This window comes from Bubalus kerabau, chromosome 12 (genome assembly GCF_029407905.1).
Source record: "Bubalus kerabau isolate K-KA32 ecotype Philippines breed swamp buffalo chromosome 12, PCC_UOA_SB_1v2, whole genome shotgun sequence".
Taxonomy (NCBI): Eukaryota; Metazoa; Chordata; class Mammalia; order Artiodactyla; family Bovidae; genus Bubalus; species Bubalus kerabau.
Window position 1 is genome coordinate 69,339,154 of NC_073635.1, and position 23,971 is coordinate 69,363,124.

At 43.3% G+C, this 23,971-nt stretch overlaps 1 protein-coding gene across 1 annotated transcript in view; it reads left to right on the forward strand.

Annotated features, from left to right (window-relative positions):
- The window catches only part of GPC6 (glypican 6), a 1,245,321-nt gene that overhangs the window by 1,215,797 nt on the left and 5,553 nt on the right, over positions 1-23,971 (forward strand). Inside the window, exons 7-8 of the mRNA XM_055542775.1 lie at positions 4,142-4,278; positions 18,192-18,367. Coding sequence (XP_055398750.1) covers positions 4,142-4,278; positions 18,192-18,367 — 313 coding nt within the window. The remainder of the gene's footprint in view (positions 1-4,141; positions 4,279-18,191; positions 18,368-23,971) is intronic.

Genomic DNA, 23,971 nt, shown 5'->3' on the forward strand with positions numbered 1-23,971 from the left:
AGATACAATGCTTGAGTTTGATTAAAAGAAAAAGCAGCATAATATACACTTAGATTTGGCAAATATCAAAAAAGGAGATACCTGTGGGATGTCATGCAATTTTATTCTTTCCCTGTGTTGAAAAATGTATATAATTGGTTCAGACTCCCACAGCTTAAAGGTGGGGTTTCTGTATGAAATAATCAGAAAAGAGAAGGCTCATTCTTGGTGTATCCATTGTGGGATGGAATAGAGCCTACATTATTTCCATCATGAAGCTGGTGGCCATTTTCTGAACTAGCAATGAATATGTAATACATGTTTCTCCCTCTGGGGTTTGCATTTGAGAACAGTGAGGATAAGTGGCCTAAGGGAATAATCCAGGTTAGAGGTTAGGGATCAGAATGGCACTCTGCTGAACAAATCACATGTGAAGGATTTTATTTTTTGACATGTTTTATTTTTTTTTAATTCAAACTTACTGAAAAATTGCAATTTTTGAAAAAGAAAGTATATCTCCTTCTAGATTCACCAATTATTAAAAATTTCTTACATTTGCTTTCTTACTCTCTCTTGCTGTATACATCTATGTTTTATATTTATTATTCCTGAACCATTCTAGGGTAAGTTGTGGAAATCATATCTCTTTAGTTCTATATACTCCAATGTGTGTCTCCTAAGAACTTGACATTCTCCTGTGTTATCACAATAGGAGTCCATACTCAGGAAATTTAACACTGATACAATATTATTATCTAATATAGAGTCAGTGTGCAAATTTTTCCAACTAAACATATCCTTTTTTGGCAATTATTTTTCTAATCTATTATCCAATCCAGAGCCATCTGCTATATTTGGACACCATGTCTCTTAGTCTCCTTAACCTAGACAAGCTCTTCAGCTTTTCTGTATCTTTTATGACTGACCTTTTTAAGGAATACAGGCCAGCTGTTTTGCAGAACATCCTTTAGTTGGGGTTTGTCCAGTGTGTCCTCATGATTGGATTGAGGTTGTGAATTTTTGCTGCATAAGTGGTGTTTTGGTATTGTCCCATCACACCTGGAGGTATCCAGCACCAAGTTGTTCCATGACTGATCACTTGGTTAAGTTGGGTGCTGCCAGGTTCCTGCCCTGTAGAGTGGTGACCAGTTGTCCTCTCGTAATAATAAATAATCTGTGGGAAATGCTTTGTTGTTGTTCAGTCACTCAGTTGTGTCTGATTCTTTTGTGACCCTGCCATGAACTGTAGCCTGCCAGGCTCCTCTGGCCATGGTTTTCCCAGGCAAGAATACTGGAGTGGGTTGCCATTTCCTTCCCCAGGGGATCTTCCCGACCCATGGATTGAACCCATGTCTCCTGCATTGGCAGGCAGATTCTTTACCACTGAGCCATTAGGGAAGGTCCAGGGGAGGCTCTGGGATTGTGTAAATATCCTGTTCCCCATCAAGCTTGTACCCAGTATTCTTTGCACTTGTGCTAGTTGGCTAGGACTGCATAATCACCAACTGGGTGGCTTACAATAAAAGAAACTTAATTTTTCACAGTCTGGAGGCTGGAAGTCTAAGACCCCAGTGTCAGCAGAGCTGTTCCTTTCCAAGAGGGAGAGTCTGTCCCAGGCCTGTCCCCTGTCTTCTGGTGGCTCACTGGCCATCGCTGGTGTTCCTTGTCTTACAGAAGCATTATCCCGATCTCTGCCTTCCTCTCCACAGGGCTTCCTCCCTGTGGGTATCTCTGTATCTAAATCTCCCTTTTTGATAAGAATGAAGTCATTTTGGATTAGGGCCCACCCTAATGACCCCATTTTAACTTGATCATCTACAAAGATTTTATTTCCAAATAAGGTCAAGTTCACATTCACGGGCACTGGTGAGCAGAATCCATCTTTTAGGGTGGACACAATTCAACCCACAACAGAAGCTATTGATGATACTCGCTGAGATCAGTTGTTACTATGAGATGGCTGCAGAATGGTGACTTTTCTGTCATACTTTCAACATTTCTTAGTTGAGGTTTCAGGGATTTGAAGTTTTTTGAATAGTTGTTAAACAGAGAGTGTCCGTCCACCTGTGGCTGGACAGAAATGGCTACACATATTTAAAACAAAAAAATTTTAAAAACCAATGGCAATATGCATGCACATCTGTGCTAAGAATGGTGAGCAGAAAAGAACTAGCATAACTGCAGTCCCTTTAGCCAGTCAGAGGGGCTTCCCTAGTGGTTCAGACAGTAGAAAAATCTGTCTGCAACTAGAAGACCCAGGTTTCATCCCTGGGTTTCGAAGATCTTCTGGAAGAGGGCACTCCAGTATTCTTGCCTGGAGAATTCCATGGACAGAGCAGCCTGGCGGGCTATAGTCCACGGGGTCTGTAGCAAAGAGTCAGACACAACTAAGTGGCTAATGCTTTTTAGGCAGTCAGACTGGCTGGAAGGAGGGCCAAGGGGGCAGTCTGTGGACCAAAGTCAGCACCAGTGGAGAAAATCAGAGAGTGTAGTTTTTAAGCTACCCTGAGATTTACTGAGTATAAGCCACTGTTTGGAATTTCATTACTTGCAGATTTTTTTATGCTCTGAAACAAAAATAACATCACACCATTCAAGGATATGTATCAAGGTCTTAGGTTCAACATTCTGGTCATCTTCAGTACCTGACTAGTGAACAGACATTTCCCAGGGCTGAAATCTCTGTCATCACCAGAATCACAAATAAGCAAGGACCAAAAACTGTACAGTTCTGGAATTACTGAGAAATATAACTCGGGACAACATGAAATGCTCTTTTATTTTTTTGTGTTTCCTCTTAAACCTGACAATGGATCGTTGAAGTGTTTTCTCAGATCTGTACTGCATCCACAGTAAACACAGAATACTTTGTTTCTGAAGGCCACTGATCACAAGTGTGAGTGGTCCTCCCTTCTAGGATGCTGTATAGGTCTGCCAGGCTATCACAATGAGGTGTGGGTGGCTTAAACCACGGAAATGTGTGGTCTCATAGTTCTGGAGGCTAGAAGTCGAAAATCGAAGTGTCAACAGGACTGGTTGCTTCTGAGGGCTGTGAGGAAAGGATTTTGTCCAGGTTTCTCTCCTTGGCCTGTAGATGAATGTTTTCTTCCTGCGTCTCTTCACACTGTCTTGCTTCTGTGCACACCCCTATGGTCAAAGCCCTGCTTTGTATAAGGACACTGGTGCTATTGTATTATTGCCAACTAATGACCTCATTTTAACTTTCCTTACCTCTGTAAAGATTCCAGATCCAAATAAGGTCATATTCTTGAGGTTCTGAGGGTTAGGACTTGAGCATATGAATATTACAGGACATAATTCGACCTATAACAGCGGTGCTTCCACCATCCATAGATTTTCCCCATGTTCTTATAGACAGAGTAGAACATCGTGGTGTGACTGCATGAACCTTGATTCTTCCTGTGGTGCCAAAATGGTGCTGAATCCCTGTCCTATCCTTTCGGCAGACGAAAAGTCAGAGCTGAGCCTGAAAGCCCTAGAGTTGCTGGTACCAAGCTCCTCCCAGCCATCCAGCCACAGGACTGTGGATTTTACGTTTACTCGTATTTGGAATGACTCTTGTCTCTGCTGCTAGAGATTTTAAAGTGGGTTTAGGGTGCTCCTCATCGTCCAAGAGTGTACTCTGTGGGCCTGTCCACTGGCCAAGAGCAAGGGTCACCAGCAGCTGAATTAGTGACTATATTAATTTCTTGCAGAAACGAGTAGACCTTTGGGGAACACAATGTATCTCTTTTTTCATCCCTTAGGTATTTATCTGACCTCCAGGCAAATGAATCCTGAAGATCAGATTGAGGGTGTTTGCAATAGGGAAATACCTATTTCTCCCAGCCGGAGTGGGACCCAAAGCCAGTTGAGATGCCTCATAAGTTTTTGATTCAAAGGATGGGAGGGCAGAAAAAAATGGAAAACCAAGAGTCAATTATCTGAGAACCCTCTGCCAGAAGCTAGGGGGAAGTGGAGGAAGGAGGAAGTGAGGCTTCCCTGGGCAATAAATCCTACAGGATGGGTTCTCTCTTAAAGGTGATGGGGAATCTGTGCTTGTCCCATCATGGACTCGAACCTTCCCCTGCACGTGTCCTGGTGTAGAAACGGACGATGCCCAGCAAGAATGCTCACTCTCTTTCCTTGCTTTCTTGATCAGGTCACAGACATAAAAGAGAAACTGAAGCTCTCTAAAAAGGTCTGGTCGACATTGCCCTATACCATCTGCAAGGATGAGAGCGTGACGGCGGGCACGTCCAATGAAGAGGAATGTTGGAATGGACACAGCAAAGCCAGGTGAGGGTGGCTTGCTGTTCTTGTGGAAGGGATACTGCACTTCCAGTCCCGGAAGGCTCTCCTGGCACAACGCTGCAGACCTGTTTATGCAAAAACCAGCGGAGGGTGGAGCGACAAGTCGTCACTTAGCGACAGCTGTTCAGAGTGACAGGTTTGATGGGCACCTGGGAGCGCTAACTCTCAAGGTGCCATTAAGCGTGGAATCCTTGTTCTGCATGCCTCCCCCGTGGACGAGGATGGAGGGATGGTGACAGATGCCAGGTTACGGATATCTTGAGATCACAAAGAGCTTTTTATGTTCTCTTAATGACTTTAAGGTAGCGGAGCTATTTTTACCCATAGTTAAATTTGCACAGCTTACTGGGATTTTTTTCCATTACGAGTTAAACAGGAAGTGAACATTCAACTGTAATTTTTTTCACCCTGGGAGAAAAAGAAGATACTGAAGTCTGATTCGAAGGGTAAGGGAAAAAGAAAATAACAGACAACCAGGAAAGCATTCTCGTAAGTCTGGTGCCTTAGAAAGTCCCATTGGAATCTCCTGCTGAGAGATGCCTCTGTTCTCCTCCTCTGCTCTGCTGCCCAAGGCTACTGCCCCTTGGTATGGAATTTCTGACTTTCTTGATTCAGCCCAGAAATGGGGTTGGCCTGAGTTGTCATAGGGTGGAGAAGTTGGACCGGAGAACTGGCTGGGATTTGGCAGGCAGGGCAGACACTGGGAGAGGAGTCCACCCAAAGCTTTCTCAGCAGGGATGCAGGTGAGCAAAGCAGCTGGTAAATTGGATTCAAGGAATCTTTGGGGATCAACAGGCAGGTGGAAGAGCTAAAAGAAGGGGTCTGTTCTGGGGCCTTATTGGGCATTTTTGAGCATATGAAACAGCTGTGATGAAAACAGAACAAGAAGATTCATGGATATTAAGTTCAGACAAAGCTGCAGGAGGCATGGGTGCAAGTGAGGTGCTCATTGGGTATAATTTCTTACACTGCTGAGTTGCATTTTTAGCTTCTATTGGTAATGGTATTATTAGCCACCCTGGAGAGACATTAGCAAGAGGAAAACAAGACAGCTGTTGAAAGAACTGCAGTCATTTCAAGTTACCCCCCAAATATCCATGTGACAGTCTTAAATTATGAGGGAACCAAAGGCTTTTCACAGTATCAACAGTGCTGCCCCTCAAAAATGCTTAGTAACTTAGCAGTTTCCAGTCTTCTGCGAAGGGGACCTTGGGCCAGCAAATTCGGCTGTGAATTAACAGCTTCTAATGTGTCTTTTCCTAATGACTGTACAGAAAGATACTGTAAAGGATGACCAGATGGTCTAATGAATAAAGTGGTTGATTTTTCAAGCTGCTCCGTTGCCCATCTGTGTTTACCTTTTAGCCTCGGCTAAAACGGCGGCTGTGTTTTGAACTGCATTTCCATAGAGAGTTACACAGGTTACTGTATATTAGCGCATGTGCATATTTTTTTATTATTATTATTTTTATTTTTGCTGCGCTGGGTCTTCATTGCAGTACGTGGGCTTTTCTAGTTGTGGCACGGGGGCTCTAGGGCACGCAGGCTCAGTGGTCGCAGCAAGGGGGCTTAGCTGCCCCTCAGCATGTAGGATCTTAGTTTCCTGACTGGGGATCAAACCAGTATCCCCTGCATTGGAAAGTGAATTCTTAACCACTGGACCACCAGGGAAGTCCCTGTAAATTCTTACAGAAGAAATATAGAGAAAGGTTTGCTGCAAGGACTGGGGAGGGGACTACATTCCATCAAGAAAATGAATGGGGAAGATAAAGACCATAAAGTCAGAGCAAGAAGAGCCTGGGATGGTTCAGCCAAGTTCCTCATTATGCAGTCAGGAATCTAGACAGGGTAAAACATTAGTCTAAGGGTAGCCGATGAACTAAGGTGAAAGCTGACATCTCCCAAACCCCAGAGAGTATTCTTTTCACTGCAGTTCGTAGTTGCTGTTTAGTCACTAAATCCTGTCCAACTCTTTGCAACCCCCTCGACTGTAGACTGCCAAGCTTCTCTGTCCATGGAATTTCCCAGGCAAGAATACTGGAGCAGGCTGCCATTTTCTTCTCCAGGGTATCTTCCCGACCTAGGGATCAAACTCACATTTGATCTCACAATTTGCATTGCAGGCAAATTCTTTACCACTGAGCCACCTGAGAAGCCATTTCATTTCAATACCCTGACTCTAAACAACTGACAGATATATACTGCCATCCCTGAACTAGGAGAACAAATGAAGTAGATGCTTTGCTCTTTCGTTCGTTCAGTCCATCAGCAATCTTGTTAAGCACACCCTCAGCCCAGGCCCTGTGCAAGGCTCTGTCAATTAAGTACTATGTGATGGCAGTGGGGTGTCACATGAAAAGGCACAGCTACTGGAGGCAGGACAGTGGACTTTGGAACTGTAAGTACCGTCCCGTTGGCCTGTGGGTTGGGAAAGGACCACATAGCCAGGAGACACACCTGCTCAGTACTCAGGGGCCAGATTTGAATTTTATCCTGAGTCCATCAGAAGCCATTAGAGGATTTTATGCAGGTGAGGGAAATCATCAAATTTAATACAATAAAATCATTTGCAGGAATATTCCAGACTTCAACCCAATGTATTAATAAAAAGATAACACTGGCAAATATTTGTGATTCAAATTATACTTCCATTGAAAAGTTATAATTTCACAGGGTTTTCTTAGTTCTCTTCTTTTTACGTCTTCCATTATAATGAACTCTTAATATTATAACTTTATATTTAATAACATTGTAAGTAGATAACCAATACAGACTTGTTGGATTAAATTTAATTAAAGCTTTCTTCTCATCCAAATAGTAATTGATCTAGGAACACAGGAGAGAAGTTGTCACTAAAAAAAAATTCCACTGAACTATTTTGTAAGTTGAAAAATCTATTTGTAATGCAGACAAGGTATTTTTTCCCTATTTTTAAAGTACGGACTTTCAAATGAAAGGCCTTCTGAAATGTTTAGGAATGCTTGTTAAAAAAAAAAAAAAAAGAAAGAAAGGTTATTCTTGTCACCCTGTGAAACAAAAGAAACAGAACTTTTATTTCAAAAAAATATCTATCAAGTGTGGAACAGCAATGTTTACTAGCATTGATAGAAATTGTCTGGAGTTTTAAAACTCAGGCCTGTGAGATGAGGCTGCCGGTAACCTAGATATTTCTTCCTCTTTGTACAATATTTCATCCTTCCAATTCCTTTAACCACAGTCTCTGCAGCCCTTTTATCCTAAGTACTTGCTCAGACTTGTCTGCCATCACCCATTTTTCTCCTGATTGCTTTCTGAATGCTGCTCTAAGCTGTCTACTGTACTTCCTTGATTCAGAAGCATGTCTATTTCATATGTTAACATTTCCAAAATCAAAATGACTCCTACAATAGATATGTCGCTCTGTGTCCCCAAGTATGCATTGTTTTCCCCCAGTATGTATTGTTTTATAATAGCTATTACAAAATGAATATCGCCTGTTGAAATTAGTGATGACTTTGACACAAAACAGGATACACACAGATGTGGCTGCTATGGCAACTGCAGGGTAAGAGCGGCTGCGTTGAGGTAATGGTCAAGGATGTGTGAGCAGTGTCTCCCCTAGAACATGGGCCCATCTTCATTCCTGCTCTCACCTTCATCCATCTCTGGCAGATCTCAGTGTGCTTCAGTAGCCCAGCAGGTCTGGAAACAGAAGGTCAGGTAGAAGGCAGAGAGTGTGCCCTCTGATGGGAGAAAATTGTGGGCACGCCCGTGACCCTGTCAGCATGGAAACCTCCATTCTGACAACAGGACCAGGTGGTCAGGAAAGGTCCTCGTCTGCTTCTCCTTCCCTTGCCACCCTGTTGGGACAATTCTACAGACCAATGCAATAAAGTCTGTGAGAACAGCTGGTAACCTCTAAAGCAGCACCTCTCAAATGGACAGGCTAAAATCTGGGGGTTTTGTTAAAAAATGCAGATTCTGATTCAATAAGTCTGTGATGGAACTGAATTCTACGTTTGTAATATGTTTCCCAGGGAAGCAAGGGTTTCTGGTCCAGGGATCGCATTTTGAGTAGCAGGGCTCAAAGGCAGAGTTGCCAGCTTTGGCACCTAAGAAAAGCGGACACCAAGTGGAACACACTCACACTAAGGATTCGTTGTCGATCTGATATTCAGATTCACACAGTCCTGTGTTTCATCTCGGCAGGCCTCCTTTAAGTTCCTATTAATATGTAAGATATTCCCTTTTTTCAGTTCACGCACAAGCCTTGGGGAACATGTTACGATTTGCTGTTTTCTCTTCACCTCCAAGGATACCCTTGATGTTTCCTTTAATGGGCTTTTCCTTCTATTACAAATGGCAACAGCAACTAGATTAGGCAGGTCGTGTGGTTCATTCAGAACATCACGCACTAAAGATAGCTGAGCCCGAGCCAGGTTAAAGTCATCTCGACAACAAATTGCTTAAGCTTCACAAGTGCATCAAGAGGGAATTTTGACTTGGAAATGCAGCACAGCTCTCTCAAGACAGGATACTGTCTCCACAAACCTCTGGTCTCTCATGAGATGCCCTTGGGGGCCAAGAATGGATGCTTTGAATCCCTGGTCGGTACCGCATTCAATTAGTGTCCTAGCTCATGCTGCTGTAACAATGCCGCCATAGACTGGAGACCTTAAGCAAAATTTTATTTTCTCATAGTCTGGAGGCTAGAAGTCAACAAGGCTGGGTTCTAATAAGAGCCCACTTCCAAGCAGTTGTTCTGAGCTGTGCCCTCAAGTGGCAGAGGGAGAGAGGGCTCTGGTCTCTTCCTCTTCTTGTGAGGGTGCTAATTCCATCATAGGGGCTTCACCTTCATCATCTAATTACCTCCCCACGACCCCACCTCACAATACCATCACACTGAGGTTTAGGGCTTCAATCTATAGATCTTAGCAGGACACAAACATTGTCTACAGGGCTTCCCAAGTGGTACTAGCAGTAAAGAACCCACCTGCCAATACAGCAGACATAAGAGATGCAGGTTCAATCCCTGGGTCGGGTAGATCCCCTGGAGGACAGCATGGCAACCCACGCCAGTTTTCTTGCCTTGAGAATCCCATGGACAGGGGAACCTGGTAAGCTACAGTCCTCAGGGTCACAAAGAGTCAGACATGATTGAAGCAACTTGGCACACACGTGCATGTAGGTCAATCCCAGTTTCCCAATTCATCCTACCCGTCCCCCCCAACCTCCTCCCCACGTCCACACATCTCATTCTCTACATCTGTGTCTCCATTCCTGCCCTGGAAATAGTTTCATCTGTACCATTTTTTTTCTAGATTCCCCACATATGCATTATACAATACTTGTTTTTCTCTTTCTGACTTAACTTCACTCTAGGCTCATTTATGTCTCTACAAATGACCCAACTGACATAACCACGTTGAATCACATCACCTGTGTCTTTCATGAGGACTTTGTTCTCTTCACGGGGATCCTTTTTCTAAGCTCACAGATGTTAAAAAGAAAAAGGGAATGTAGAAGATAATGGGATGGTGCAGGAGGAATGCGATGAAATCCAGTCTGAGGCAGGTCCCCAAAGCCTATGGATCCCAGGACAGAACATAGACAATCTCAGAGTCTTTAGGGTTTCTTGAGTTAGTTATAGCCAGACTCTTTCTTCTCTCCCTTTAAAGTTGGCAAGACAGCTTCCTGGTTCCGTCCTTGTCAGCTAGTATTTAGCCAGCACTGTGTCTTTTCCGGAGAAGGCAATGGCACCCCACTCCAGTACTCTTGCCTGGAAAATCCCATGGGCGGAGGAGCCTGGTAGGCTGCAGTCCATGGGGTCGCGAAGAGTCGTATACGACTAAGCGACTTCACTTTCACTTTTCACTTTCCTGAATTGGAGAAGGAAATGGCAACCCACTCCAGTGTTCTTGCCTGGAGAATCCCAGGGATGGGGGAGCCTGGTGGCTGCCGTCTATGGGGTCGCACAGAGTCGGACACAAGGAGGCCATCAAGAGGCCAGCTGGGAAACAAGGATTAATTGGATCCGTTGGTAATGCAGCTTTTGCCAGGAGTCTTTGCTGTCTTTTAAGGCACCTGATCCTCACAGAAATAACTGTGTCCCCCAAGGAAATCCTCCCTGAGGCCAGGAGGTAAATACAGTAAATTGTAGGAAATAGGAAAAGTAGAAAAATCTAGAAAATAGGCCAGTCACTCTCAGCAGCCACCAAGTGGATTGACTAAGCGAAAAAACTAGGAAGTCATGAGTGGGTACATGCGAGCAGCTGGCAGAGTGGCGAAATGGTGCGTGGTGATGAGAAATGTGTCAGAGACAGCAACTTGGCAGATCTGGAGTATTGTCTTAGTCTGATTGCAGGGTATGTCCAAAGTAGTCCAGCTGCATTTGAAAGAACTGTAAAATATTTGATGTATACGCAGCCGGGCAAGCACCTGGGGAAAGTGGGAAGCCTGTCTGGGATGAGAACAGACAACTGTCCAACCTGGCATAGCTAAAAGCCCAGTTCCCATCTCTGGGATGTTCAGGAGGGAAGACCCCACAAAGGCTGACTGCCTTGGGGGAGCGGGACACTGTGTGCCCCTCCTGGAAGTGGTAAGAAACATGGCTACAGACAGGAGGAAAGAAGCATGTTGTGTCGGCAGCTCAGAGCCCTGGGGCCTGGCTCGTGGGTCTTCCCTCCCTCCCCCCCTGGAGCCTGCTGACTCTGGTTCTACCAAGAAAGGATGGTGTCAGCAGCTCCTGCCAATGAGTTGAGAAGCCAAGTCAAAGAGTTTAGCTTCTGTTCACTGGCACAACCAATGAGTGGTGTGTCCTCCTAGAGTTCCAGGCCATTTCATGCCCCACATCCTCCAGCTGGAGGAAAGCCACAGCAAATCACTGTTCTGTCCATGAATCCAGGCTTTAAAGCTTGGAATTCTGCTGCTGTCAGCCCTCCTAAGAAACAGGTTCAGCATTTGAGGAAGCTATGTTAACAACTTAATTTTCATAAGGATGTATTGCAGTTGTATAGTGTATTGTATTTGTCAAGCAATTTCATATCACTTTACTTAATATGACAGCTTATGAAACAAACAAGGTAAATATTATATATATAGATATATACATACAGTTATATCCCTTATATAATGGCTTTTATATTATATGGATAATACTCTGTGTGTGTGTGTGTGTATATATATATATATATATATATATATATACAGTACTTACTATGTATATACATATATAGTGTGTATATATATATATATACTATATATTTGCTTCCCTGGTGATTCAGTAGGTAAAGAATCTGCCTGCAATTCAGGAGGCCCAGTTTCAATCCCTGGGTCAGAAAGACACCTTGGAGAAGGAAATGGCAACCCACTCCAGGATTCTTACCTAGAGAATTCCATGGACAGAGAAGCCTGGTGGGCTACAGTCCATGGAGTTGCAAAGAGTCGAACATGACTGAGCAACTAACACTTCTACTTTCACTTTTCACATTATATATATATATATATATATATATATAGTGCATATATATAGTAGCTAAGTTAGTTACCCACACACTGGATTCCAGAGAGATCTCAGGTGTCCTGGGTCAGCCTCTGTGCCTTTGACCATGTCTCAGTGTCCCATCTCTTTGAAGTACCTAAGGCCACAGACAACTCCAGCTCAAAAGTCTTCAAGAATTTATAAGTCCACTTAAAACCTAAAGTCACAGTATGTTTTGAATAATACCACTTTGCAGCAGCCCGGAAAAATGGAGAAAGGAAAAATAGAAAAGTTCTCAAGAACTTTAGAAAAATGGTACTTAAGAGTTAGAATTTTTAAAACTGTGGTAAAACATATAAAACATTTCTGCCATTTTTCAAGTGTCCAGTGCAGTGGCATTAAGTATATTCACAGGGTTGTGCACCCATCTCTGCCATCCATCCACAAAAATCTTCACCTTCCTCAGCTAAAGCTCCACACTCATAAACAATAATTCCCCACACCTCCCTTCCCCGCCGCCAGTCCCAGCCACCACCATTCTACTTTATGTCTGCAAATTTGACTATTTCAGGTACCTTACATAAGTGAAATTATATATTTGTCCCTCTGTGATCGGCTTATTTCAATTAGCATGATGTCTTTAAGATTCATCCATGTTGGCATGTTGTCGTTTTTGTTGTTGTTCAGTCGCTCAGTCATGTCCGACTCTTTGTGATGCCATGGGCTGGCACGCCAGGCTTCCCTGTCCTTCACCATCTCCCGGAGCTTGCTCAAACTCCTGTCCGTTGAGCCGGTGATGCCATCCAACCATCTTATCCTCTGTCTTCCCCTGTTGGCATGTTAACATGTGTCAGAATTTTTTTTTTTTTTTGGCTGTGCCATGTGGTTTGCCAAACTTACCAGATCTTAGTTCCTGACCAGGGATTGAACCTGAGTCCTCGGTAGTGAAAGCATGGGGTCCTAACCACTGGACCACCAGGAATTCCTGTTCTTCCTCTGTAAGGCTGAATTATTTTATGTATAGACCACTTTTTGCTTATGCATTCATCTGTCAGTGGGCACCTGGTTCGCTTTCACTTCTAGCTGTTGTAAATAATGCTGCTGTCAACAGAGAAATATCTATTTGAGTCCTTGCTTTAAATTCTTTTGGATATATACCCAGAAGTGAAATTGCTGGATCAGATGGTAGCTCTATTTTTACTGTTTTGAAGAGCTGCCATGCTGTTTTCCATAGTGCTGCGGCATTTTACGTTCCCTCTAGCTTGAGCAGGAGTTGATATTTCTCCGTGCTCCATCCATCCTGAGCCCACTAACAGCAGCGTCCTGGGTCCGGCATGCCTGCTGTGCTGGCCAAGTCACTCATCACACAAGCTCCGCAGTGATATCCTCCACCAGAACCCCTTCTGGGAAGACTTCTAGTCATATCCTCACCCGGCAGAGGGGTTGGAAAGCCCTGTGTGGCCTTCTTTGTAAGGGCTCTAGTCTCAATCACAAGCGCAGAGCCTTCTTGATCAAATGCCTCTCCATCTAATCCTATCACTTTGGGCATCAGGTTTTCAACAGGTAGATCTGGGGAGAATGCAAGCAAGCCGACCATAGCAGATGAGAAGATATGTAATTCTGCCAAACTGCCAATGATTTAGCCCCTACATGTGGTCTTACAAAATTGAGGGTAACAAAATGGGGAAGCTATGCTTGACTCTTTCCAGATGCCACTTACTTTCCACACCACAGCACAAAGTAGTGGCAAATAGTGACACCCCTCCAGTTGGTCATTTCTGGGCTTTCCCTGCCCCAGTTAAATGTGGAGCCAGCCTCAGAACCTGGGCTCTCTGTAGCAACATTCTCCTCCCTTCCCATGTCTCCCAGAACCATGACAGTACAAAAATGCCCTCACATCAAAGAGCTGGTGCAAGATCTAATAAAGGGAAGAATATTATGGGCTCAAAGGTACATCCATTCTTGCAGGATAGCTTCCCCAGGGGCTCAGATGGTCAAGAATCCGCTTGCAACACAGGAGACCTGGGTTCGATCCCTGGGTTAGGAAGATCCCCTGGAGAAGGGCACGGCAACCCACTCCAGTATTCTTGCCTAGAGAATCCCCATGGACTGCAGCCTGTCAGGCTCCTCTGTCCATGGGGTCACAAAGAGTTGGACTTGACTGATCGACTAAGCACAGCACACAGCACAAAGAGATCAAACAAGAGAGGCAACAAATAACTGGGCTGGCGCTGAACTGGGCTTCCAGGGATCCCCCAGGCTGCACTCTGGACATCCACAGATATGGCCTCTGGATATGCCCCTGGGGTGACAACGTGGCCATTTTCTTTTCCAACTGTGTTTTTCGGTGTAAGTTTCCATATAGTCTCTAAAGTTCCCCTTTGAATACACTGAAAGGTTCTTAAGGACATAGGTGCATTGTTACTTGTTTTTATTGTAAGTGGCTGAGCATCGGCAGATGCAGTTAGAGGCTGGGTTTATTTGGCAGTCTTGTATTGTTCCTGTGTGCTCAAACTCCCAAGGGTAGTGTTCCCATGTAAGCTATCGCAGTCGGCTTCTGATAAATGAGTCTCAGCTAGCTGGGCCATGCACACAGCAGCTGAAAGAAACAAAGCCCTCCTCTGACTCAGCACAGGTACAGCCACAGGGATCACTGTTCAGAATGTTAAGGGACAACACCAGAACCCATGAGCACCTTTTAGCCCCTCCGCTTCTGTGCCAGCAGAGGCTGGCCGACCCGTGGGTTGTGTATTTCAATGGGCTTTAGTGATTAGGTAGAACTCACCAAACCTGGCACATATAATTGAATGTCAGTAATAGTCAATCAATGTCATATTTCAGAATGTATATCAGGAAAACAATCTCAGAATCTAACAAAGTTTTATTGGTATACCAGATATATGAAAAGGCAGCACAGAAGTTACACTTTAAAAATAAATATAGTTCCCTGACTCTTTTTCATTTCAATTAGGACATTTTTTTAAGGCAGTAAATACGGTGAAGTTTTATGGAACAGAATTTGCAGTGCACTCTGTGTGTTTTATTTTTCATTATGCAATGAACATCATGAATGTTCATGATCATCTCGATTGTTCAAGATATGGATAAAGACGTGGAGCTTATTCGGAGACCTCTAATATAAAATGGGGCTTCCCTGGTGGCTCAGATGGTAAACAATCTGCCTGCAAGGCAGGAGACCCAGGTTCGGTCCCTGGGTGGGGATGGGTAAACCAGTTCGTGCACAAATACATCAGGCATAAGATTTCATTACCTGAAAAATGGCTTAAATATAAAAGTTTCTTTGTGTGTTTTTATTTCTTCTTTTGGAGGCTGACAGAGCCTTTGGTTTTGGAAACTTGCAAAATAACCTGCAGGAAGGGGAAGAATTTTAAGCACAAATATATTGTATGAGTATATGTACATAGGAAAGACAAAATAGAGCAAGGGAAAATTTTTTATTTTTAATATATTTATTTTAATTAGAGGATAATTAATTTACAATACTGTGATGGTTATTCCCATACAATCAACATGAATCAGCATTAGGAATACATATGTCCCCTCCCTCATGAACCTCCCTCCCACCTCTTTCCCCATCCCACTCATCTAGGTTGCCGCAGAGCTCTGACTTTGGGCTCCCTGCATTATACATCAGACTCCCTCTAGCTATTCATTTACATAAGGTAGTGGGCTTCCCTTATGGCTCAGTTGGTATAGAATCCACCTGCAATGCAGGAGACCTGGATTCAATCCCTGGGTTGGGAAGATCCCCTGAGGAAGGGAAAGGCTACCCACTCCAGTATTCTGGCCTGGAGAATTCCATGGACAGTCCATGGGGTCTCAAGGAGTCGAACACGACTGAGAAACTTTCACTTTCAGTGTATATGTTTCAATACTACTCTCTCATATCATCCCACCTTCTCTGAGGAAGGGAAGTTTTTTTCAGCTTTCAAGCCACATCAGGAGAGGCAGTTGAAGAATGCTAATGATAGCAACTAGGCAGGGCTGCTACCAGTCCGTCAGATGCCTGGGCTGGATGTTCTGGCACCCCCCACCCTCCTTGAAATCTACTCTGCGTCCTTCCAACCTCGGTCTGTGTCCTAAAGGAGAACATCTACATACCACATCAGCTGGATAGCCCTTCCTTCTGGTTTCCAGTTGGTTTCAGCCAATGGGAGGCAGCAGCCAGAGGTCAGAAGGAGGGACTGGAGAGGTCAGGATATCATTCCCTCTGCTCCCTCCTTGAGGGACCTTGCTTTGGCAGCTGTAGCATCTTCCGGCCACATTCCGTGGCTTCAGAGCTCATGCATTCTGGTAACAGCTCCATCCCTTCTGGCTGTTCTGCTGTTGCCAGCCCCAGGTTCTTCATCACATTGGCTTCCTTCAACCCCGTTCACACCTCTGTAAACTGTCTCTTCTTTAACTCTTTTTATTGCTCCTTTGAGTGTGCCATCTGTTTCTTGCCAGGACCCAGACAAATATAGTGCCTTTGTAGGAATTAGGGGAAAAAAGCACCCAGATGGGTGTGCAAGGGTTCATTACACTATTGTCTTTACTTTGGTGTATAGTGAAATTTTCTAAACTAAAAAGATTCCCACAGAAGAAAAGGAAAGGAAAGAAAAAGGCACCCCTTTTGGTGAATGGTTCCCTGCAGGTGCATTCAGGCTGGCCTTCAGCCCCATCTCCCTCTCTCAGCAGATGACTTGGTGCAGTGCCCAAAATGCCCTGCCGAACTTGGAAGCCCTGTGAAAGAATGGCGTGCATGCTAAGTCACTAAGTCCTGTCCGACTCTTTGGGACCCAGTGGACTGTAGCCCTCCAGGCTCCTCCATCCATGAGATTTTCCAGACAAGAATCCTGGTGCAGGTTGCCATTTAGGAAATGGCATTTAGGAAGATCCCCCCGGATCTTCCCCACCCAAGGATCAAACTCAAATCTCCTGCATTGGCAGACAGATTCTTTACCACTGCGCCAACTGGGAAGCAGGAAAGAATGGGCAGGTCCCTAAAAGCTGGAAAACATCTTAAACAGAAAGTGAGGATTGACCTGGGTCTTTAAACATATTTGGAACTTAAATGGAAAAGTACATTGCCAGCAAAGATAAGATGAATCCCTGCGGAAGATTGCATAAGGCAAGGAGTGCCCCTTGAAAGGAGAATTGAAGCCTGAGAAAGTAGAGATGAGGTAGAAATGGGCTTGGAGTGCTGAGACATAAAGTGTGAATTGGAGTTTGTGATCAAACAGGCAATGTGATGCAGTGTTTGGACACATGGGCTCTGAAGTTAGATCCATTAGCTCTGTGACTTTGCACAGTAACTAAGCCTCCGTTTTCTATTACACAAAATGGGGATAAAATAGTACCTACCTCCTAGATTTGCTGGGAAACCGAATTTTTGTAATGCAGGTAAAGTGCTTAGCACAATGACGGGCATTAAGTACCCCATGGAGATTAGACACAGAAGAGTGACATGATGAAAGCAGTATTTTGTGAAGGTTAGCCAGACAGGTCATTTAGGATGCGCTAAGATGGAAAGACGGAGGTAAGGGGAGGCAAGGAATTCTGAAGCTGCTGTAGCCCTCTGAACTCCAACTCAGGACACAGGAAACAGGAAAGAAGCTGTATGTGTGAGAACCTTGTGAGAGGAGGAGAGGGGCTGAAAGCAGATGGGTCACAACAGTAAGGAGTCTGGCGCTGCAAGCACTTTGCTAAGATCTTCAGTCTCTGCTGGTATAAACACACATGGGCAGCTTAAGCAGTTGACATTGGAAGGACTGACAATTTGACACGAGCACAAGTTTTAAAAAATGGTAATATAAATTTGACATTAGATTTTACTCTTCTACTCAGTGATGAGTTAGACCCAAGATTCTAGTACAAAATAAAAATCCTAATGGACACTTAAAATATTCCAGTGATCACTGGTTGCTCCTCCAACTTTCCAAAGATGATTTTTTGTATCCAGAAGTTTGTTCTGATTAAAACCTGGAATCAGACCTCCTCAATTGAGGAAGAGCACCCTCGTACAAGGAAACCCTCTAAGGTCACGTATAATTTACAAGTTCAGGTCCTACTAGCAAAATTCACAGGATCACTGAGTGAGCTGTCAAGTCCTTGACTTAACCATCTTAACGTTTGGGATGGAGGGAGACAGAGTAATTAATTTTAAGGAATAATTTCTGGAAGTCCTTAGATGAGCATTTATTTGTAGGCAAGCCTACATGAGAATTCAGTGCCATTTAGAGACAGCTCTGAAGCCATTTTAGCCACGTCTCCCTCTGGGAAAACGTATGCCTTGTATTCACTGTTGGGCGTTTTTTCCAGGAAACCAAGCCCAGGTTTTGCTGACGTTCGGGTTCACTGTTAGAAAGAGCGTGACAGAATCTGGTTTCAAGGTGCCTCCTGCCTCACCCCAACTGGTTTCTCTCTCTGTGCCCTGCAGGTACCTGCCTGAGATCATGAATGACGGGCTGACCAACCAGATCAACAACCCGGAGGTGGACGTGGACATCACGCGGCCCGACACGTTCATCAGGCAGCAGATCATGGCTCTCCGCGTGATGACCAACAAACTGAAGAACGCGTACAATGGCAATGACGTCAACTTCCAGGACACGAGTAAGATAGCCTTTATCAGCACCCTCCAGAGTGAAAATCGTTATAGAAGATGGTTCTGTAATTTGTTTTTTTAAAGAAATAATTTTATTTTATTTTTTTAATTTTTGTTTTGTATTGGAGACTTGTCATTTAGAGAGCTTCCCTGATTGCTCAGCAGTAAAGAGTCTGCCTGCCAATGCAGGACATGCAAGTGACTCGGGTTCGATCCCTCGGTCAGGAAGATTCCCCCGGAGGAAGAAATGGTAACCCACTCCAGTATTCTTCCCTGGGAAACCCCATGGACAGAGGAGCCCGGTGGGCTAGAGTCCATGGGGTTGCAAAGAGTCAGACAAAATTTAGCGACTCAAAATAAACAGAGATGTTTAACAACGTTGTTTTGGTTTCAGGTGTACAGCAAAGTGATTAAGTTATACATATACATGTGTCTATTATTTTGCAAAATCTTTTCCCATTTAGGTTATCACAGAATATTGAGCATCATTCCCTGTGCTATACAGTTAGTCCTTGCTGGTTATTCATTTTCGATAGAGCAGTGTGTACCTAGTGATCCGAAACTCCCAAACAATCCTTCCCCACTTTCCTCCTGGTAACCATAAGTTCTTTCTCTGAGTCTGTAAGCCTGTCTTTGTTTTATGAATAAGTTTATCATAATTTTTCTTTAAGAGCAATGTGTGCCTTGGCTCTTTTGTGTCATTCTTACCTCATCTGCAAAGTTCTTTATAGGGCAGAGAGCCCTGATCTTTCTTTAGGATATGACTAAAATCATAGCTGCTCCTAAGGAGTAGTTTCAGTAGCTGACATTCAACTGTACCAAAACTAAAGTTCAGTTTTGTCTGCCAGTAGACAGCAAAGTAATGTTTTCCCCTCCCCCTTCCCCATCAGCATTTATGTGTCTGCCTCAAACTTCCATCCTTCCTCCCAACCACCAAGAGAAGAATGTCCTCACGATCACTCAAGATCACTTCAGGGAAGCATACCTGAGTTAGGATTGTTGGGAGGTTCGTCTGAGGCCATGTGTAAAGGAGCTAAGATGAATAGCTCATGTGCCATGAAGTCAGTTGCATTGTTCTCTATCTAATTGTGCACATACAAGACCCACTGACTTTTGTATCTGAAATCTTGAGTGAAATACTAAAATGCTGATGTAATATTGCACATGACTATTTTATTAAGATTACAAAATACCAAAAGTGATTTTGAAAGACTATTAAGTACATGTTGAATGAAAGTAACCATATTTGGGTTTTGTCTAAGTGGTTTCTAGATGTGTAACTATAAAAGCAAGGGTTTTTTTGGTTTGTTTGTTTTCTGTTTTGTTGTTTTTTTTAAGTATATATTCTTATAGAGAGAGTTCTTGGGAGAAGATTCCTTGAACATAAGATGTGGAGTTGCCAGTGATTCTATAATTTGGTCACTGAAGCAAAAGATGATGCTATGTGCTTGAATTAATGAGATAGAAAGAAACAAGTTACAGATGGGAGACATGAAGTCATCTGAGTCTTAACCATTATTCTACTGAGTTTTCCCCTGAAGAAAATTTTTGGAGCTTAATTCCACTTAAAATAACTCAAAAATTAACTTTCTAAGTGCAGGATCATTGCCAACCTGATCAACTTGCTGTAAACTTTCTCAGTCCTCCCAGTATTTCTCTGCCTCTTTGCTAAATGTCTCCTTCCCTCTTCAGAAGAAAAAATTACACTAGGTTTCAGCCTTTGCTGCTTCTCCCCTGCTCATTTCTTAGCTTCACTCCTCTCAATTTATCTTTTCTATCTTCTCTGTCTAATAAAGCACTTTGTCATCAGAGAATGACTATTGGATTAAATAATTCAAGGCACATAAGAATTAGTTGATGTTGGCCTTGGTTCTCTCTCCTCTCTGACCTAAAGAGGTTGTATACATATCAATCGGCAAAACTTAAGATATGTCCTGGAGAAGACATCCTGCTCCATTTCCCCCAAAAAGAAAATTAAAATCAGCAACGCTCAGTATCACTTTGCTGTAACCTCAGCACCAAACTTAACCTCCTGTTTTAGGATGAAAGTGAAAGTGTTAGTCGTTCAGTCATGCCCGACTCTTTTTGACCCCATGGACTATCACCCACCAGGCTCCTCTGTCCATGGGATTTCCCAGGCAAGAATACTGGAATAGATTGCTGTTTCCTTCTCCAGGGAATCTTCCTGACCCAGGGATCGAAGCCAGGTCTCCTGCATTGCTGGCAAATTCTTTACCATCTGAGCCACCAGGGAAGCTTATTTTAGGATAGTGTCTGTCTTATAAACCACTATCATATCTTATAGTCATCATCACCATTATTGCTTCTGACATTTTTAAAACTCGCCCCTTAAATACCTGCATTTGTGATTCCTTTTCAGAAAGAGATGGAGCCATTATTTTTCTCAGCTAGAATTTCCCGTCATTATTTGCTTACCACATTTTTAATATTCTAAATCACCTCAATAATATCTCTGTAAAGGTTATGTAACTTCTTGTTCATAATGCCAGTGTGTAAAACAATTCCCTTAGCAATTGTGATATCTCTGAATTTAATTAATGGGCATTTTCCCCCTTGTGAAAACCACTGAAGATAAATTAGAGAAAATGTTAAGAACCTGGTATAGTATATTCAAGTGCTCTTATGTGGTATTTTAGATGTCTCATGAAGAAAACAAAAATTACACTGGGACTTAACCTGGTGATCCAGTGGTTAAGACATCGAACTTCTACTATAGGGGATATGGTTCAATTCCTGGTCCGGGAACTAAGATTCTGCATGTCATGTGATATAGCCAAAAAAAGTTCAAAAAAAATTTTAATAAATAAATGAAGTTGTGCTGAGTTGAGCCTTGCTTAGTGGGGAGGCATTGGAAGAGTCCTGACATCACCTTGGCTTTTCTTAAGTACCACTGTCTAGCAGCCAAGATGGCACTAGTCTTTTTGGAGCAGCTCAAAATATACATCACCATTTCAGACCAGCAGGGAGACATTTAGGGCTATTGAATGGACTCCATGGAGTACATGGGGGAAATAGTAAATGTCATTACTGTGTTTACCATTACTACGTTTCCTAAGCCCTCCCAGGAACATTATCTCACTTATAACACTTATCTCACCCTGTAACAATTCTATGAAGTAGATAGGATTATTCTCATTTTTACAGGTGAACAAGCAGGGCCTAGCAAGGCTAACTAACTTAAATAAAAGACAGCAGGTTAAAATCTAAGTCGTCTTTGCTGGAGGAACAATATATTTCCTATCAAGCATCATTGCACACATTGGGTTTGGCACTCTCACATTTTATCAGGGGGTCTTCACCATCCTCAACAAGGTAAATGTTATTGTCAGTAGGTATTGAGTTGAGGAAACAAAGAAGTTGAAAAAAGTGTCCAAGGCATATTTAATTATTCAGTAAGTAATTATTATTGTGCACCTACTGTATGCCAGGGATCATTAAAGCCAATGCAGATACAGAAATGAACAGTATATACAAAGTGTCTGCCCTTCCTCAACAAGTGTACATTCTCAGGGAGGGAACAAGAAAGCAAAGAGTTAAATAATAGAGTTGCAAATGGTGATAAGTACTTTCACATAGCTAGTAATGGATGCTCAGTTGGTAAAAGAATCTTCATGTCAATGCTGGAGACCCAGGTTCAATCCCTAGGTTTGGGAAGACTCCCTGGAGAAGAAAATGGCAACCCACTCCAGTATTCTTGCCTGGGAAATTCCATGGGCAGTGGAGCCTGGTGGGCTATAGTCCATATGGTCGCAAAAAGTCAGACACAACTTAGCAACTAAACCACCACAACCAGTAATGAATGGATGGAGACTTACCTGAGACCCAAGTCTGAGATACAGGGTTTAAGAATCATGAACCAAGTGGTCAGAAGTGGGAATAGAGCAGTCTCAGAAGGCATTTTGGGCAGGCAGGGAAGATGCCAGGCTGAGAAAACACTAGGTGGATACCTGGGCATTGATTTTAAGCAGAGAATGGCAAATTTTTCTGTAAATAGCCACATATTAAGTATGTTCAGCTTGGAGGGCCATAAATGAATGCAGAATTAAACAATCCATAAGTGAGTGACCATGGCTGTGTTCCAGTATAACTTTACATACGGACACTGAGGTTTAGTTTTCAGATATACACTATTTACATATCACAAAATAGTATTCCTCCTTTGTGTTTTTTCAAACACTTGAATATATAAAAACGATTCTTGGGATTATGCAAAGTCATTCTTGAGTGTGTGCGTGCTAAATCTTTTCAGTCATGTCCAACTCTTTGTAAACCTGTGGACTGTAACCTGCCAGGCTCCACTGTCCATGGGATTCTCCAGCCAAGAATACTAGAGAGGGTTGCCAAGCTGTCCTCCAAGGGATCTTCCCAATCCGGGATCGAAGCTTTATTTCCTGCGTCTCCTGCTTTGGCAGGCGGGGTCATTACCGCTAGTGCCACTTGGGAAGCCCAGGCTTGAGAGCCATACAAAAACAAGTAGCAGGGCTGCAGGCCATGGTTTGTCAACCAATGGTCAAGTCACAGTCCATCCTTGCACTTAGGAGGAGAACAGCAGTGGAAAAAGTGCCCAAATGGTAATAACCAGCTGTGCCTTCCACAATTACTTGCTGCCATTCTCTGATTTCTTACTTCCATTGTTGGTTTTCCTCTTCATTGGTTTCCTTTAAAATATCCTTTCAAAATCCTTTCTAAAAGCATGATATCTCCTGAGAACAATGGCTCTGAGTTTTGAAAATGAGCAAAGAATGAAAGCTGTTAAAGTAATTGAAATATTGGCCAGAATATGAAATTCATTTCAGATTCCAACATGGTGGGTATGGCCTCTCACTGGATCTGAGATTCCCATGGTTTTTTAGTTGGATAACTTCAGATATCTTTTCAAACAAGTCGACTCTTTGTATCAGGTGGCCAAAGGATTGGAGCTTCAGCATCAGTGCTTCCAATGAATATTCAGGGTTCATTTCCTTTAGGATGGACTGGTTTGATCTCTCTACTGTCCAAGGGACTCTCAAGAGTCTTCTCCGGCACCACAGTTTGAAAGCATCAGTTCTTTGTCGTCCAAACTTGTCCAGCTCTCACATCCATACATGACTACTGGAAAACCCATAGCTTTGACTATAAAATGGACTTTTGTCAGCATAGTGATGTCTGCTTTTTATTTAGATACAGTCCACCCATCCATCACAAACCTGTCCATTAAAGAAAAACACCAATACAGTATATTAACGCATATGTATGGAATTTAGAAAGATGGTAACAATGACCCTGTATGTGAGACAGCAAAAGAGACACAGATGTAAAGAACAGACTTTTGGACTCTGTGGGAGAAGGCGAGGGTGGGATGATTTGAGAGAATAGCACTGAAACATGTATATTACCATAAGTGAAATAGATCGCCAGTCCAGGTTCGAGGCATGAGACAGGGTGCTCAGGGCTGGCGCACTAGGATGACTCTGAGGGATGGAATGGGGAGGGAGGTGGGAGAGGGTTTCAGGATGGGGAACACAGGTACACCCATGGCTGATTCATGTCAATGTATGGCAAAAACCACTACAATCTTGTGAAGTAATTAGCCTCCAATTAAAATAAATATA